This window comes from Juglans microcarpa x Juglans regia, chromosome 2D (genome assembly GCF_004785595.1).
Source record: "Juglans microcarpa x Juglans regia isolate MS1-56 chromosome 2D, Jm3101_v1.0, whole genome shotgun sequence".
NCBI classification, from domain to species: Eukaryota; Viridiplantae; Streptophyta; class Magnoliopsida; order Fagales; family Juglandaceae; genus Juglans; species Juglans microcarpa x Juglans regia.
The window spans coordinates 20,298,590-20,315,789 of NC_054596.1; the positions used below are offsets into that span (position 1 = coordinate 20,298,590).

At 38.5% G+C, this 17,200-nt stretch overlaps 2 protein-coding genes across 3 annotated transcripts; both read left to right on the forward strand.

The window, feature by feature from the left end:
* Window positions 1-2,589: 2,589 nt before the first annotated feature.
* On the forward strand, window positions 2,590-8,030 carry LOC121250010 (lipoyl synthase 2, mitochondrial). 2 transcript variants are annotated; one of them, XM_041148913.1, is made up of 4 exons: window positions 2,590-3,101; window positions 3,256-3,446; window positions 4,148-4,527; window positions 7,752-8,030. In XM_041148913.1, exons 1-4 carry the CDS (start codon window positions 2,716-2,718, stop codon window positions 7,869-7,871), a joined length of 1,077 nt encoding a protein of 358 aa, XP_041004847.1. In that variant the 5' UTR covers window positions 2,590-2,715; the 3' UTR covers window positions 7,872-8,030. The 2 variants fall into 2 exon arrangements, with proteins under 2 accessions (XP_041004847.1, XP_041004846.1); XM_041148912.1 differs by having other exon boundaries at window positions 2,594-3,101; window positions 3,256-3,467.
* A 1,290-nt stretch (window positions 8,031-9,320) lies between these two features.
* Window positions 9,321-11,084, forward strand: LOC121250011. Its single transcript, XM_041148914.1, has one exon. The coding sequence runs from the start codon at window positions 10,077-10,079 to the stop codon at window positions 10,863-10,865; it is 789 nt and encodes a 262-aa protein (XP_041004848.1). The 5' UTR covers window positions 9,321-10,076; the 3' UTR covers window positions 10,866-11,084.
* Window positions 11,085-17,200: the final 6,116 nt, after the last annotated feature.

A 17,200-nucleotide genomic window follows, 5' to 3' on the forward strand; every position in this document is an offset into this window, starting at 1 on the left:
CGGTTCGGTCTTAGATTTTGTCCAAAACCGGACCGGACCGGACCGGTTACACCCCTATGTGTACTCGAGCATTGCCTAATTACGTGGATTAGTAAAATCTCTTTTCACTTATATATAAAAAAAAAAGATTAATGATGTTTTAAGTTTAAATCTTTATAAAGATACACTACTAATGATTACCAAAATGCTAAGGAACAAACTAATTACTTGTTAATCTCAAAGACTGTATAATTAGTTAATACTAAACAGCCAGTTATCACACGTACAAATCACATGCTTGGCCATCCTCCTATAACATCCACTTGGTGGAAGGGGAAAAATAAAACATCAACAATGACAAGACACAGGCAGTATGCCGTGGAAACATATGAATATTGGAACCATGCTGGGGATTTGACGGTAGAAAATTGACACAGCAAATTAACAGTCATGAGAGAATTCATTATGGCTTGATTTTGGAAGCATAATAGATTTTTTTTTTAATTTTTTGGGTCTTCTTGAATCCTTTTTTCAATAAAGGGGACAAATTTCAACGTACTGGTGCTGACAAGGGATCTAAAACAGATTCTTAGGACAACTAGGGATCGACTGGTCGATGTTTTGTGTTTCCAAGGAAGAAAACGAGTGGAGCTTTTGCTTAGTTAGAATGTGAATGTGGCTGGCAGCTGGTCTTCTTGACTAACATCATCTCTGTTCTTGCCCTTTTTCTAGTGTCTGTCAATCTGTGTATCCTTTTAGAGAAACATGGACTGTTGTCATTAAGTTTAGATCCTCGATAAAAGTAATATTCCATAAGGTTATATAATGTAATATGGCCCATTGAAACCCACATAATTCCGCATTGTTTGCACATCAGATTCCTCTTTTTTTTTTTTTCTCCTTCTTCTTTCTGGGTTATGCGGACATGAGATCTTCAAGACAATTTGAACGGGGGAGTCTTTTTCCTATTCACGTTAGATATAATTTTAGGATGTATAAATTTCATATATTTTTTTTAAAAAATAGAGTTTATTATTAAAAAATAAATTTTTTTCATGTAAATTTTTTTATTTATTCATTTTCTTTAAATGAAGTTCACGAGACTTACACACCTTAAAACTATACAAATCATTTCCTGAAATAAGAAATAGTTTGTATAGTCTTGAGAAAAGTAGTCAAATTTGGAAGCCATACAAAAAAACTCCATTTTTTAATGATAGACTCTATTATTTTTCTAATAAAATTTATTATTGTATATAAAAGCAGAATCATATAACTCCGACGTGATATTCTATCCAGAAAAGTAAGCTATTGTTGGCAATAATTGGAATAAAAAATTGAATATTAAAGTGTTATGTTTATGAAACGGTAATCATTTTAAAAGTAATATTTCATTATTAATTATTGTAACTTTTAAGTTTCATTTCTTTTTTTACATATAAAGATATAAACCGATTGTAAACTCTACTAAGGTACTAATTCAACTTTTATATTGTTTCGTCAAAACAAATCATCCTATAAATTATTTTGAATTTCTTCACTATAAAATCCTGTCTCTCTTTAGATCTCTCTCCTTCATACACAACGTTCCGCACATTGTGCAAGTTATAGGCCCAAAATGATAAGTGCACGTTGAATCAATTTCTCTCATCCAAAGTTCCAGCCCATTCAAACATGGGGGGCGAGCACCGGCCTCGTTCATGGTATCCCTCCCCAATGGAGAGTACCTTTCAGCCAGTAATACTAAATATATATATTTTGATTATTGTAATTTTTAAAAAAATATAAATAAATAATGATCAAAATACTCCATGTTCAGTTTCAAATCGTGAGGTTACCCACCACCTCATGTTTCCATTTCTTAATAGAAAGGGAGGTCATACTTGTTAGAACTATGAGTCAATTGATGCTATATTTTTAACATTTTTTAAAGGAAATAAACATGAAAAATAATTTGTATGCAAGCTATGCACAATTCCTTTTTAACAAAAGTGAGGTCCATTTGAAATCTTTACAAAAAAATTTATTTATTTTAATAATAAATCTCATTTTTTTAAAAGAGATTGCGTGATGGTACCGCCTCCAAAAGATTGTATCTACCAATAGAAATTTTATTAATAAAATAAGCACGGGCATTAACCATTACAGTTGATTGTTATACCTTGTATTCAATCGAGCTATACTTCTATTTGTTTACATATTAAAATAGCCTTAAAAAATAAAATTGTGGAACTAATTTTAATCATACATCATCATGTGATATCGTGGAATGTGGGTACAATTCTTTTTAAAAGAATGACACACGTCGAATTCACCCGGAAAAAATTTACATTTTATTATTGTTTTAAATAGATTACATGAGAGTTGCATACTTTATAATTATATTTAATAATTCATAAAAATTTAGTACCCCTTTCATCACATCTTAAAAGTAAGTAATAATTAAGTTCAAAGTTAAAAAAAAAAAGTAAATATTAATTATTATATAATTTCGAAATATGAAGAAATGTATTACAAAATTTCATTTTGATTGAAACTAATATTTATGTATGGATTTTTTTTTTTTTTGAAATAATTTTGCCATGTCCTGAACTTGAAGCCCAAAATAGAGAGGATCCAGATCCATCGAGCCATCGAGTCATCTACAACCACCAAAATCAAATCCACCAACCCCATCTCGCCCTCTCACTTCTCGATCTCACGCTAGCAGAGGAGGGAGAAGGAAAGTAGAGAACCATGCAGTCCCGCTTCAAAGCCATTGCCACGATTGGTAGACTCTTCTCCACCACCACCGCCCCCGCCACCGCCACCGAATTCCCCAAGACCCTTGAGGGTCTCCGGGCCCGCCTCGCGCTCGAATCCCCGACCCTCTCCGACTTCGCCTACTCCGTTGAGGTTGGCACCAAGAAGAAACCCCTCCCCAAGCCCAAGTGGATGAAGGAGTCCGTCCCCGGCGGTCAAAAGTATGTCCAGATTAAGAAGAAGCTCCGCGAGCTCAACCTCCACACTGTCTGCGAGGAGGCCCGCTGCCCCAATCTCGGCGAGTGCTGGTCCGGCGGCGAAACTGGCACCGCCACTGCCACCATCATGATCCTCGGCGATACCTGCACTCGCGGTTGCCGGTAAATTGATCAATAAACATTAATTTATTAATTGTTTTCATGATTGAATTCATTGATTACAAAGGGCGGGACTTGATAAAAGAAAGAATGTTATATTTTTTGGTGTTGTGACTAAATTCAGACGGATTTGGTGAACTCGTTGAATATTTTTCAGGTTTTGCAACGTGAAGACGTCGCGTACGCCTCCACCTCCTGACCCGGATGAACCGGGCAATGTGGCCGAGGCGATTGCGTCGTGGGGTTTGGATTATGTGGTTATCACGAGTGTGGACCGGGACGATTTGCCCGACCAAGGTAGTGGGCATTTTTCTGAGACGGTGCAAAAGTTGAAGGCGCTGAAGCCGAGTATGTTGATAGAGGCTTTGGGTATGGGACCTGTTGGATTTTTCATTGTGTGAGAATTAATGAATGAGTTTATAGACGTCAGAATTCAAAATTGTGATAAAGTATTGCTAGATGTTAGCAAGAAAAGCAATAAATTGTTCTTCATTTAATATAAATCTACAGTTTTAATAGACATCAAGGGTAATGCAGCACAAGCTCGGTGATGTGTTTCTGTGATTGCTATCGAAGTCTTTCCGGATGGCAAGAACTGGCATGACTTTAATTTAGTGACGTTTTTCTAAACTTTAATTTAGTGACTGTTTTTTGTTCAGCGGTTGGAATAATTCGGTGTGAGGGAAAATGTGGTTTATAAGCCATGCAAGCTCTTTAATTAGCTGCTTGTGCTATCTCCATTGGTAGTTCCAGAGCTTCTACTAGTTGGTCGCTTAATTTTTATCTTTAAATTTGTGCATATGGCAGCTCATTTACCCTAGTTGCTGATTTATAGAGAGGCGTATGAGTACCCTGTTTAGAAGCTTTGTATATATCATACGTATCTGTGTAATAGGTGGTTGTATTTGGATTATATGTGATTTGATTCTGCTGATATCTAGAAGGTTTGGTTAGATTATGAAGGTATCTTTAAGTTCTTTTATGTCTCTAGCTGTTTTTAACGTATTTGTTCTTTCTGTAATGTTGCTTGCTCTATTTTGATTCTGTAGTTCCTGATTTTCGAGGAGATCCTGGCTGTGTAGAGAAGGTTGCAAAATCAGGGCTAGATGTCTTTGCTCATAACATTGAGACAGTTGAAGAGCTTCAGAGTTCTGTGAGGGATCATCGTGCTAACTTCAAACAATCTTTGGATGTCTTAGTGTCGGCCAAGTACAGCGCTCCTGCTGGGACACTTACCAAGACCTCGATAATGTTAGGCTGTGGAGAGACACCCGATCAGGTTGTGAGAACTATGGAGAAGGTGAGAGCAGCAGGTGTTGATGTGATGACATTTGGTCAATATATGAGACCGTCAAAGCGACATATGCCAGTGTCTGAATACATTACGCCTGAGGCTTTTGAGAAGTATCAAACTCTTGGCATGGAGATGGTATGCTTCCATTTTTTCCCCCGAAAACTTTGGTGATTGTAAATTTATTTATTCTATTTATATATGCATGACTTGTTTGGTCAACTTCATTGTAGTTTTGCTTGACAATCTGTCTTTGAAGTTTGTAATTTTTATATTTTGTTGTGTTATACTTTTCGTGCAAGTGACTGCGATAAGTGGAATTGGGATTGGCAAGTGCTACACCATTTGCTCTTCTCTCTCCCTCATTTGCATAGTGGTGCTGGGGTGAGCTGTATAAACCGGACGTCTTGAGTTCAAAATTTTGCATTAACACTCTTTAGGGCGACCAAATTGGGAGAATTTCCTCTTTGAATTACCCGAGGTACACTTGCTAGAAACTCTTTGCTGAGAACCTATACATCCCCGGGATTAGTTGGGACTTTCCCATACACCTGGTGCCAATTAAAAATAAAGCTCTTCAACCGTCCCTCCTCCTACAGCCCCTTTCCTTCAACGTGATGATAATTGTAGAGTTTGTTAGAGCATTGACAATGGATTATGCAAATGCAAAGTCATAATTTACATAATATCACATGATTTTGTATTTGGCTATTCCACTCAAAATCTATTATCACATTGGATTATCCATCTATTAGCCAAAATAATAATAATTTTTTTTTATAAGTAATAATAAAATAATAATAATAATAATAATAATAATAATAATAATAATAATAATAATAATAATAATAATAATAATAATATTTTTTTCAATTATTTTTGCTATTGACAAGAAATATTATTCTTCTACAATATGTCCCTTGCTTAATTAACTGGGTTTGGTCTGCTGCTCTTTTTGATGAACTAAAGATATTTGATTTCAATATCGATAAAAACACCAACAGTTACCAACAGTTACAATATTAATAAAATCACCAATATTTCCCTTGCTTCGGTAGAGTGAAAATCGAGGAAGAGAGTGTTCACAGCCAAGAAAATATTTTTTATTCAATTTGGTCTATCTACAGTGAAAACCAAATATGACCCACAACATTAATTTATTTGTAGCTATAAGTCATCTTCTTTTGCATTTGCATAATCCAATGCAGCATATTTTTAGGCTCTATTAGCCAAACTCCTCATTGTTTTTGGATTTGCATGATCCATTGCCAATGCTCTTAGGATGCTTTGAATTTTCCAATTTCTTGATTTTCATTAAGAACTATAAGATCGGAATGCTTTATAGCATATATGAATCACAGTTCCATGGGGCATGGCGTATAGTGCCTCTGGCAAACCTGCCTTCCTCGCTACCCAATCTATCTATGCTTGCTGGTTTATAAAATAATGATGCAACTATGGATTTAAGCAATTTGAGTTCGAGCGAGTAATGGGTGGTCAAATTCTGTTTGTTTAATTTTTGTTTAAACATGAGTTGAGCTCGTTTATTTTTTGAATGAGTTCAAACTTGTTCACAAATTATTTAATTTTGACAGAAATAATTATTTATATTATATCTTATAACATTATCTACAAATTTTGAAAAAGCAACTTGGGTTTTTGTCAATATTTTATATTGTTTATGTACACACACACACACACACACACACACACACACACACATATACATACATATCAATGATTATCTTTAGACATGTATTGTATTAGGTCTCGTTTGGTTTCACAAATGGTCTCAACCCATCTTATCACATCTCATCTCATCTCAACATCCAAACGCCATTCAAACACATTTTTCAATTTCAAATTTTTAAATTTTCAACTTTTTCATCTAATCATTACCTAATCATTACAATTTTTCCAAACTTCCAAACAAAATACAAAAAGCAATTCAAATTTTCAAATGCCAAAATAAAAATAATATTAAAAAATTATATTCTAACAATATTTTAACTTTATAACATTTTTATTTAATTTTTTCTCTCTCATTTCCCAAAACCCCATAAAACATCTTAACTCAAACCATTCCAATACTATTCACAAACTAGCTCACTACTATTCACGAATTTTTCATCTCATTTGTGTAACCAAACGAGGCCTTAGGGACATGATTTCCTCTTATCTTTTTAAATACTTGAGATATTCTCAATGTACAGTAAACATAATACTATAAGAATAATAAATACAAGTTAACGAGTTTATATGAGCTTTTGCAAATCAAATCGGGTTTTTAAGAATTCTATTGTTTAATAATCATCATAATTTAGTGCTCCCAAATGGCTTATTTAATAAACTAACTGAGCCAGATTCAAGTTTGGTTGAACCATTCCTGAATAACTTGTTGAGTAGTTTTGTTTATTTACAGCCCTAGATGAAAAAGATTGTTACTCCAACCTTTCTTTAGCTGGCTTGAATCTAATAGAAGTCTGTAATCTTGGTCACTGTCCATTGGGCAGAAGATGCACTTTCTCCGTCATAAACGTGATTGGGTTTGGCTACAGAATTCATGCCACCCATTCTGCAACTCAATTGTATTGTCATAGGAAAGATTGGCAATTAGCTGACTTACATCCTTCTCAACCCTCCCTCCACTCCTTCCAAGGGATCTTTCACATAATTTTGCTTACTTCAGGTCCATATACAAGTCTATTTTTCAAATGTTTTGCCAAATAGGTTCTTAGCCTTTAGTAAATGATCCCCCAATATATGTCTGTGCATGTGTGTTGGCTTGGCAGCTTTGGTTGAATCCAAATTTCACCTTTGACATTGACGTGATTCTATCTCTATGTTGTGATCGGATCACCTTAGGCTACCATAGTTTTCCCCCTGCACCAAATAAAACCTGTCAGTATCTTTAAATGGAGCGGCCAATATAGAAATTTTAGGGTAGCAATGATTATTATTTGCAGTATATTCTGAATAGTTCTATTGTGATTGTGCAATCCTACATCTATATGCTCTTCAGTTGTTGTTCCAAATGGGCAAGATGTAAACATTTATTTTATGGAGAAATGTACCCGCGTTCAAATTTTCAATATGATCTGACAGCATTATTTATACTCGAGTAATTGAGTATACTGGTGTCCTTCTAACATGCATCCTTTTTGGTATGCTCATGAAACTACTAAGACACCTGACTCCATATTGATACCTTCTGATTGCATAAAATATATATAGATTTCCTATTGGTCGTGTCTTATATATATTATCAAGCATCATCCCTCTCTTTTCATGCATAAAAGTTGACTGAATGTCTTTTACTGTGATTGTATAGTTATTATCAATTGTATGCTTTGGATGGACAGGGGTTTCGATATGTTGCATCTGGTCCGATGGTCAGATCTTCGTACAAAGCAGGTGAATTCTACATCAAATCTATGATTGAATCCGATCGTGCTGCTGCTTCACAGCCTGTTTCATGTTGAGTGTTTTTTCCTCCATTACATTGAATATCATAAATTCGTCACTTCCGGTGTATCATTCAAGTGATGATTTACCTGGTTGAAGCTCAATCTGCTTAGTACTCATAAAGTGGAATATACGGGAATAAATTAGACGAGAAGGCTTCTCTCTTGGGTGCCAAATTCTTAGTGTAAAAGTATTGGATTGTGTGGACACTCAGGGCTGCGTTTAGATGTTGAAATGAGTTGAGTTGAGTTGAGATGATAAAATATTGTTAGAATATTATTTTTTAATATTATTAATATTTTAAAATTTGAAAAAATTGAATTGTTTATTATATTTTGTATTGGAATTTGAAAAAATTGTAATGATGAGTTGAGATGAATTGAGATATGTTTAGGTTCCAAACGTACCTGTCACACTAATCTCAACCTAGTGTTGTTGTGCACCCAATTGATTGTAATTATTCAATTTTGTTCTGCTGCTCTTTCTTTGCCGATTTCGATTTTTCTAGTTGCGGTAGATTTAGTTAGTACTGGCACTAAGTATTCGTCTTATCCATTCTACGTGAAATCCACTGTCATTTGGGCACTTAAATCTGCATTCTTTTGCTATAGATAATTTGCCTATTCCCATCTTCTCTGTAGCAAATTAAAAATTCCCATAAGGTTGGATTCAATAGTTTTTAAATTGTTTCTCACTTAGTGACCCCAGTTCATCAACCTCAGTCCATCTCGTCCTGCTGAAGTTTAGATTTACACTGCTCGGTTCTTAAACATTCTTTTGAAGAATGTTTTAAAAATCCGTAAAAAAGTAAACTGTCTCTGTTATGGCCCTTTTCGGCTATGAAGACAACAACCTCTATCTCAAGAAACCATGAGACCAGATCATTCCTGTGGTCCCATTACCCCTCCCTTATACTTCTTTTTTCAAATTCTTTTAATTATCTTGTACTGTACTTACTAATATGGGATGATTGTCGAAGGCTCGAAGCCCCCATCCACCCTTCTATATTTTGATCGATTTTCAATATATTTATTTTGTTTAAAAAGAAATTGCTGCTCATTGTCTAAAACCTTGTACTTATAAAAGAATATATATATATATATTTGTACCTTGCATTTTGGTGTAGTTGATGGTTAATACTAAAAGCATGCCAAAAGCGTATGGCTCTGCTGGCATAACGTACGGTCCATAATTTTGTGGGTTGCAATCATCCTCGAGGTGGCAGTGTTTATTAGCTATAAGGTGTTGCCAGACTGGTTGGGGTCCTTCCCTCAGCTACCCACGAGTAGATTCTAAGATTCTGCACCGTGAGGGCTATATACCCTGCGCATTTATAATCTTGAAAATCAGGCGGTCCGTGTCTAGGTTCCCCCGTTTCAGGCGTATGGGACGATTATGGTCCTTGGATCACCAAGTTTTGTCTACTTTTGCAGTGGTTTGCTTGCATCATTAAGCTTCCCTATTTAATTTTAAAGTGGTTTGATGGGTCCCTCTCACTTTCTCTTCTCTAGACTTGTTTGGTGGAACTTTCCTGGTTATGATCATTCATAAGGTTTGCTTCTGTTCTCCCGAAGTTCCAGTTCCATTTCCAATGAGTCTAATCTTAAAACCACTGATTCGCACGGAAGTCCCCAAACTTTCAAGTTGGTAATATAGTAATTGAAACTCACCATGAAGTGTAAATGCTGAAAGTGTAGGAACAATAGTATCTGAAGTAGGAATCCCCATAGTATTTGAGGACACATAGATAAGATGTTTGTTGGTCCCTCTTCTATGAAGTGGGAGATGGTGAAATTAAATGGATGGGACTACTCCTGTTTAGAAGCCACCCCTGGTGACATTGAACCCAAAACGTGCAATTGCTGTAACCTTTTGAGGCACCCATTAGAATTCATGTTGTCACCAAAATAGAGAAAAAGGAGACCCACAAACAGCCGCAGCTACAGTACTTTGTCCCCAAATCACCTTCATACCCTCACTATATTAAGCCTATATTATTAAGCCTATCAGCAATATCTCCGCCTCAGCCACGCCTCTCTCTCTCTCTCTCTCTCTCTCTCTCCACCCACCTTCTCAACTCTCCAACAACTCCATCAACGCTAGCGTACAATTTTATTATTTTTTAAGTTTATAACCGTTGAACTCAAAATTTTCAAAATTTTGGAGGCTGTTAATATTCGTACATACGATCCAAAAGTGCTGAATCTTTCGTCCACAAACAAATGGGTTGCTGTACGAGCACCACCAGAAGCCAACCGGACCAAAAAACCGGGTTGTTCCACCAGAAATTCCAGGAGAAATCTCCGATTCCGGTTTCCGAGCAGTCTCATGTCAGAGATCTCAGGTCTCCACCACAACCCCCAGTAGAGGAAGAATTCGTCAAAGAGGTCCTGTCCGAAACACCCGTTGTCTCCAAGCGGCAAAACCCAATTCCAGCAGAGGAGAAAGAGACCCAATTTCCCATTGAAACTAAGGGTCTGTGTCTGATTCACGAAGCAGAAACGGAGGAGGTGTCTGAATTCTCTCAGATATCAGAGAGTCTCTCCTTATCGACTACCACCACCACTACTATCACAGACAAGAAGGAAGAAGACGAGGCAATTAGTAAGAGGAGCATAGAAGTGGGTCAAAATGTGCTTCACAGAGCTCAAACGAGGGGCCCCAGAAAGCGTCCAAACACCACCGATCTCGCCAGCCGGAGAGTTATCCCGACGAAGGGATCGAGTGAGGTGAGAACCAGGAGGCTTGACGTAAGGACAGCGGGAGCCCGTAGAGATCCAGGCGAGGGTCCCGGCCGGAGGTCGAGGTCACCGGCGACGAGGACAGCGAGTGGAGTGGGAAGGAGTCCGGGGAAGGGGATGGGAAGAACCTGTGGCCAGTCACTGGAATCAGGGGTGCAGTGTAAGCAGAGCACTGGTGCTGAAGAGGAGTTAAAGGAGGGCAATTTGCAGGTGGGGAATGAGTCCCTTGAGAACCCACTAGTTTCGTTAGAGTGCTTCATCTTTCTGTAGAACTCTCAGTTCGTGTTTCAGGAAGCTAAAGGCACTGCTTGGTTTTGATTTTTGATTTTGCTTTTGATATTGATTCTGCCACTACTTCTTCTCTTGCTTCATCATAAAACGTGTGTTCTGAATTTGGTCTTTGCGGCTCATCCTGGCTTTCAGAATTTCTTCTGTAAATCATCCATGTAAATTATGATAAAATCACTGTTTTCGGTTGAAGATTAAAAAGTATGGAAATACTCAGCTTTAGCGTTGCGCTAGGAATAGATTTTCTCATTTTCTTATTATGGTGTTGCGACTGTAAGGGATGTTTTTCATCTATCTTTCTCTCGTCTAATTTCATTTTATTTTTAAATATAGTTAAAGCTCAAACACTTTTAAAAAATTTTTATAATTTTTTCAAATTAATTATTACAATTTTTTTAAATTTTTAAATAAAAAATAATTCATTTTTTTTAAATTGTAAATAAAAATTATATTAATAAAATTATATTTTTTATTTTTTAAAAAAATTTAATAAATATTTAATTCAAACTACCTCAAAATTATTTATAAATAATGTTATTCCTGTTTACAAGATTGTCATCTTTATCTACTATCCAATCAATCCCTAAATCGTCACGGGATATGCAATTGAACTGGTACTCCATTTGGTGTCTTTTGCTTTAGTTTTTTTTTCTCGGGGACGGGGAGTATACAGATACTTCTTTCTTTTCCCATTTCTTTTCTTGGTTCTGCTGCGAACTGTACAATATATAAGGACTAGTATCTTTTGGTGGGGGCTGGACTTTAAGAGCGTGGGTGTAAAATAGTACTACTCCCCATTCTCACAGAAATTTGGTCGGAAATTTCGTCTGATTCAGACATGTATTTCCTGCAGTTTTTTTTTTTTTTTTGTCGGCATTACCTGCTGTTTGGACACCTGGAAAACTGGGCTTTACACTGTTGTCGGCATTGGTCACGGTGACCTATTTTGCCACATTGTAAGCAAAGGCTGGCTTCTTTCTAGAGAGAGACGCATGAAGTTTTTTTTTTTTTTTAACAATTTAAATTGTCCCAGAATCATACCGCATTGTGCAAATAGGACTTGCCAGGAAACATAGCTCTAAAGGCGGTAGATTCAATTGTACATAAAGTAAGTTATGGCCGATTTGATTTACTCGATGGAATACCATTACAGAAAGTGTATGCTTTTGTAAGTTGTTCTGAAAATCTCATTAGATGCATCCATTTTCTTCGCTAAAGATACAAGAGTACGTCCTAAACTGATGTTTGATGGCTAAGATTTTGTAAAGTTTTTCAAACGAGTTGTCACTTCGTCAAACAAAATTTCTCTGTGATTTTTTTTTTTATTATTTATATCCATTGATCTTGGGGAGTTTGAAAACATTGAGCTGTATAATTTTTAAAGTCGTAAAACATCTATTCACATCCCTAGATATATTTGAGATATGATATTTTAAGAAGGACGTCGGTAGAAATTCTCTACCGATCACTCAAACACGTTTTTTCTTTTTATTTTATTTTATTTTATTTTATTTTACTTTTTCTTTCACCATTTTTTAAACTATTTAGATATTTTTTTTTAAAAAAAAAATCACATATTCATTTAAAAACACTTAATAATTAAGTACAAAAAATAAAAAAAAAAATTCGGTAGAAGATTTCGGTAATCTTATGTAGAAATAGTATTTTCCTTTTAAGAAAAATGCTAGAGTCACACACATTTAGGTCCTCATAATATTTTTATTTTCTTATTATTATTTTTTACTTAGTGATTAAGAAAATGTTTTTTAGTGATGTTGTGATTCTTTTTTCGAAAAAAAAAAAATTAAGAATACAAAAAAATAAATAAAAAAATAATTTTTTTTTGTTCTTGAGACTGGTCTCGTACCGTAGCACTGCTCAATAAAGAAGAAACAACATGAAACAAAATTGTTAGAGGGTAAAACCTCCCTAGCCAATAGGCCCATACCAGCTCAGCCTGTTAAAATGCTACTATTATTATGGGCAAGTGGAAAGAGAGAAGTAGGAGACAAGTGAAGCAAATGTTAGGCATAGGGCTAATACTCGCATGGTGCGGGGCAGGGGTTCCCTTTCCCGCACCCCACCCCGCACCATGCAGGGGTGGGGTTTTTTCTCCTGCCCTCCGCTTCCGCTCATTAGTCTCACATTGGTTAAGGATGACTATTATATTGTTTTGATATCCTATATAAAGGTTGGCCTAAGAGGCCAAGACAATTCAATGATTTGAATACAATTTCAAATCTTTAATAAATTGTATATATCTATACACAATATATTTATATATATAAATATATAAAAAAATTTATATATGCAGAGCGGAGTGGGGATTAGGGCGGGGCCTCGTTGGGTTCATCCCGCCCCCCGCACCTACTAAGCCTTCTCCATGCGGGGCGAGGCGGACGGGGGCGAGATAGCAGGATACGGGGCCCCGCTGCCCACCCCTAGTTAGGCGAAGGTAAGGCAGGTGCCAGGCAAAAACAGAGAAAGATGAGAAAGGATGAGAAGAGCAAGTCAGACACGTAAGTATGATAAAACTGTCATTCCACATCACTCTCAAGGCCAAGATAAAAAGAGATTAGACCAAATGAGAATGAGACTTCTTCCGAACTCCTTTAGCTTCTTCAACCTCACGACGAGAGTTTCAAACAGTGGATCTTCTTCAGAAAATGGGTCTCCGACCTCCATTATATAGCGAGAAATGAGAGGCCAGGAGATTGTAAAATGCTCATACTATAGTGGATTTGCCCTTCCAACGACTCGTGGACGTAGGCATTGTGTCAAACCATGTAAATCTGTGTCTCTATCTTATTTTATATTTCTTGTATTTATTTTCTATTCACTGCTATGGATGTACGTACGGACACCGTACAACCGCTTCAGACTACCGCCATGAGCTCCAAATCACACCGATTGAGGCCCGAATCGTCACCATGGCCCAGGAATAATTCTTTCTCCTATTTACGGCCTGTTGTGCAATATTTGGTATTAACATTTGTCGTCGCCTATGAGATCGATTTACTTTTTACCTCGGAATTGGGAGAATGATGATTTTTCGACGTGCAAAATAATCTCCGAATGAGCAGATAAATTTTTCCCCAGATAAGTATTCTCAACCTTTTATCTCTTATTTCTATAAATAACACTATTGCAAAAAATTGGGTGAGTAAACCTTTCCTTGCCCATGTGGTTAAGTGAACTGTGCACTTAAGTGTGTAATGCATAAAACGCATGCACCATCATGTAATGCCCGAGGAGATAAGTTATCCGGTCACTTGAGTTGCAAGTGCTCTGTGCACTTAAATGCATAGTGTAAGTATTGTGCACATAAATACATTGTGCACATGAACATATACAAGTGGGCAAACATTGTGCACTTAAGTGCACAGTGCCAAACAGTGCACAATGGGTGCAGGTTGCCGTGTACCTGACAGGCTCACAACTGCCCATCGTGAGCCCAGTGAGCAGGACATGCTGCCACCTAGTGAACAATCCTCAACCACCCCCATAGAAGCTGCATGCGCTATGCAAACCACGTGCATGAGACTGTATGTGGTCGAGGTTACTCAGCCATGGCCCAACCATGACATGACAAGGAGGACCGACAGCCACCATGTGGATCGCTAACATTGTTTGTCTCTGCCGGGGTGGTCCCTGACCACTCCACTCCCCACGGAGGCAGTGTCCACCATGCAACCTACGTGCACGGGATTGCATGTGGTCGAAACCACTCGGCTCGGCCCAACCGTGGATCACTAGCATCATCTGTCCCGGTCAAGGTGTCTTCGTATGCAGAGACAGCATGACGGGCAATGGATGCACATTGCCATGTGCCCAAAGGAGCCCTTCTCGTGGCGTATATGGGTCGGCAAGGCCACCAACGGCCATCACCAACACCATTGGCGATATCTTTCGTTTGTGGGGTTCCATGAGCCCGCTCGATCACCCTTTGCTTGACCATGCATGTGGGCAGCCACCCATCAACATTCACCGTCTGAGCACTTGCTCTACCTGAGGTACCCATCCCACCGCTTTGGTAAGCAAGCTCCCCTCCACACAGGCGAGCGTCGATCCCGCCACACAGGTGGGCAACCTACTCCTCCAGAAGTTCCTCTCTACCCGCAGGTTAGGCGCTCCTCCCCTTTTGCTCGGCCTGACATACTTTGCCACTGAAAAGAACTTCCCGGCCATGGACTTGCCAGGACACAAGCTGCAGATAGCCCGACATAAAAAACTTGCGTAACCACCACATGCATAGCCTGAGCTTGTTGGAGTTCCTTAGCCACATGGAGTTGCCCGACCACATGCTGCTCGACTGCAAGTTGCCCGACCATGTGTTTCTCAGCCACATTCACCTCACCTGGGAACATGCAGCGTGCTCACCTTCCTCGGCCTAGAAGCCGCGAGGCACAAGGATGTATGCAAACATGCATGGCGAGCACGATGCCCACCACCTCTTGCTTGCCACGAAGCTTCCCACGACAGGCTACCATCCCAACATGAGTCGGTAAGTCTTTGCCCTCCCCGACGAGACACTGGTACCTCTTGTGCAAGTCTTTCCAATGGGCAACCACCACAGCACGTTGCATGTCCCATGCAACATTCCACATCCATATTTGCCCGCAGTGATGATCATCAGCCACAAGCTGCTTGACCTTATGGCAGTTGTAAAAAAAAAAAAAAATATATATATATATATATATATATATATAATAAAAATCAATCAACAATGGACAAACTCAGTCAAGCGAAAATTGAAAACAACGACTTTATCACTTTGGGATTATACTAATATCTTTCTCACACATGCCATTTAAATTTTATTTTTAATTGAATTGGAATTTGGAGACTTTTCCCACAAAAACTCCTCGAGGTTCCACAAGAATCTCAGTGTAAGCAAACCCTGGGAACAAACTTTGCTGAAATCACCAGCATGACGCAGGACGCCGGCTACTCAGCCCCACACTGGCATCGTTGGACATCATGATCTGTTTTCATCAGAATAGACTACCCGATCTCGCGGGTATCTAGGATCTTCATCATTGCCAAAACATGGTTGTCCGCAAGCCTCACTGGCACACCTCAAACCCTCGCCATGCTCGAGCAAAACGATTCACGTTTACAAATCTCACACTTGTGATTTAGATTATCTAAGCTAATTAGTTTGACTTTTATGAAGATACTTGACCGCAAAGAGTCAAAAGGAGGGACAAGTCACTCGATTGCCCGACCTCGCTTGTGACAAGTCAACAAATGGGACATGTTATCAGACTATTCAACCTCACTCATACCTCGCCAAGAGTCAACAAGCGGGACAAGTCACTCGATTACCCGACATCCCTTTGACGAGTCAGTAGGCGCGATAGGTCATTGGACTGCTCGACCTCACTCACACTGCTGAGAGTCAACAGGCGGGACAAGTCACTCGACTGCCCGACCTCCCTCGTGACTAGTCAACATGCGTAAAATGTCATCAAATTGTTCGACTTCACTCACACCTTGCCAAGAGTCAACAGGCAAGATAAGTCACTCGACTGCCTGACCTCACTTATATCTCTCCGAGAGTCAACTGGCGGGACTAGTCACTTAACTGCCCAACCTTCCTCGTGACAAGTCAAAAGGTAGGACAAGTTACTTGATTGCTCGACCTCCCTCATGACGAGTCAACATTTGGGACAAGTCACTCGATTGCTCGGCCTCACTTGTATTTCTCCGAGAGTTAACAGGCAGGACAAGTCACTTGACTGCGCAACCTCTCTCACCTGGACAACAATATCAACACAACATATTCACCAGCAAACGCCGAGTGTTTACACTCGTGTCACAACTACCGCCAGTGGGTAACCTTTGAGAATGAGCCTTCAAGCTCCACAACCGCCTCGCACGGCCTAGGAATGAGTTGATGGGCTCGACAACTGCCTAAGATGGACCCAGGGGGTTGACGGGCTCCTTGACCACTTAGTGCAGGTTACTACAAACAAAATCTAAACTGTAAAATGGAAACACCAATAACAATTCACATAAAGGGGCAAGCATCTGCTAATGCTATAAAAAACAAAAACATCAGAAGAATAAACACTCTTTGCTGTCGATAAAAAGTATCATGTAACTTATTAGATAAATGTTAATACAAATGAACTCAGAGCCAAGTCATTGGACTCACTGTGAACAACAGGCGATGATGGTCTCTTGATTTCCTGACCCTCGCACAAGTAGAGTCGAGTCACTGGACTCGTCGCAGACTAACAGGCAGGACAAGTTAGTTGACTGCTTGACCTTTCTGGCGCCCAATAGGTGGGACGAGTCACTTAACTGCTCTA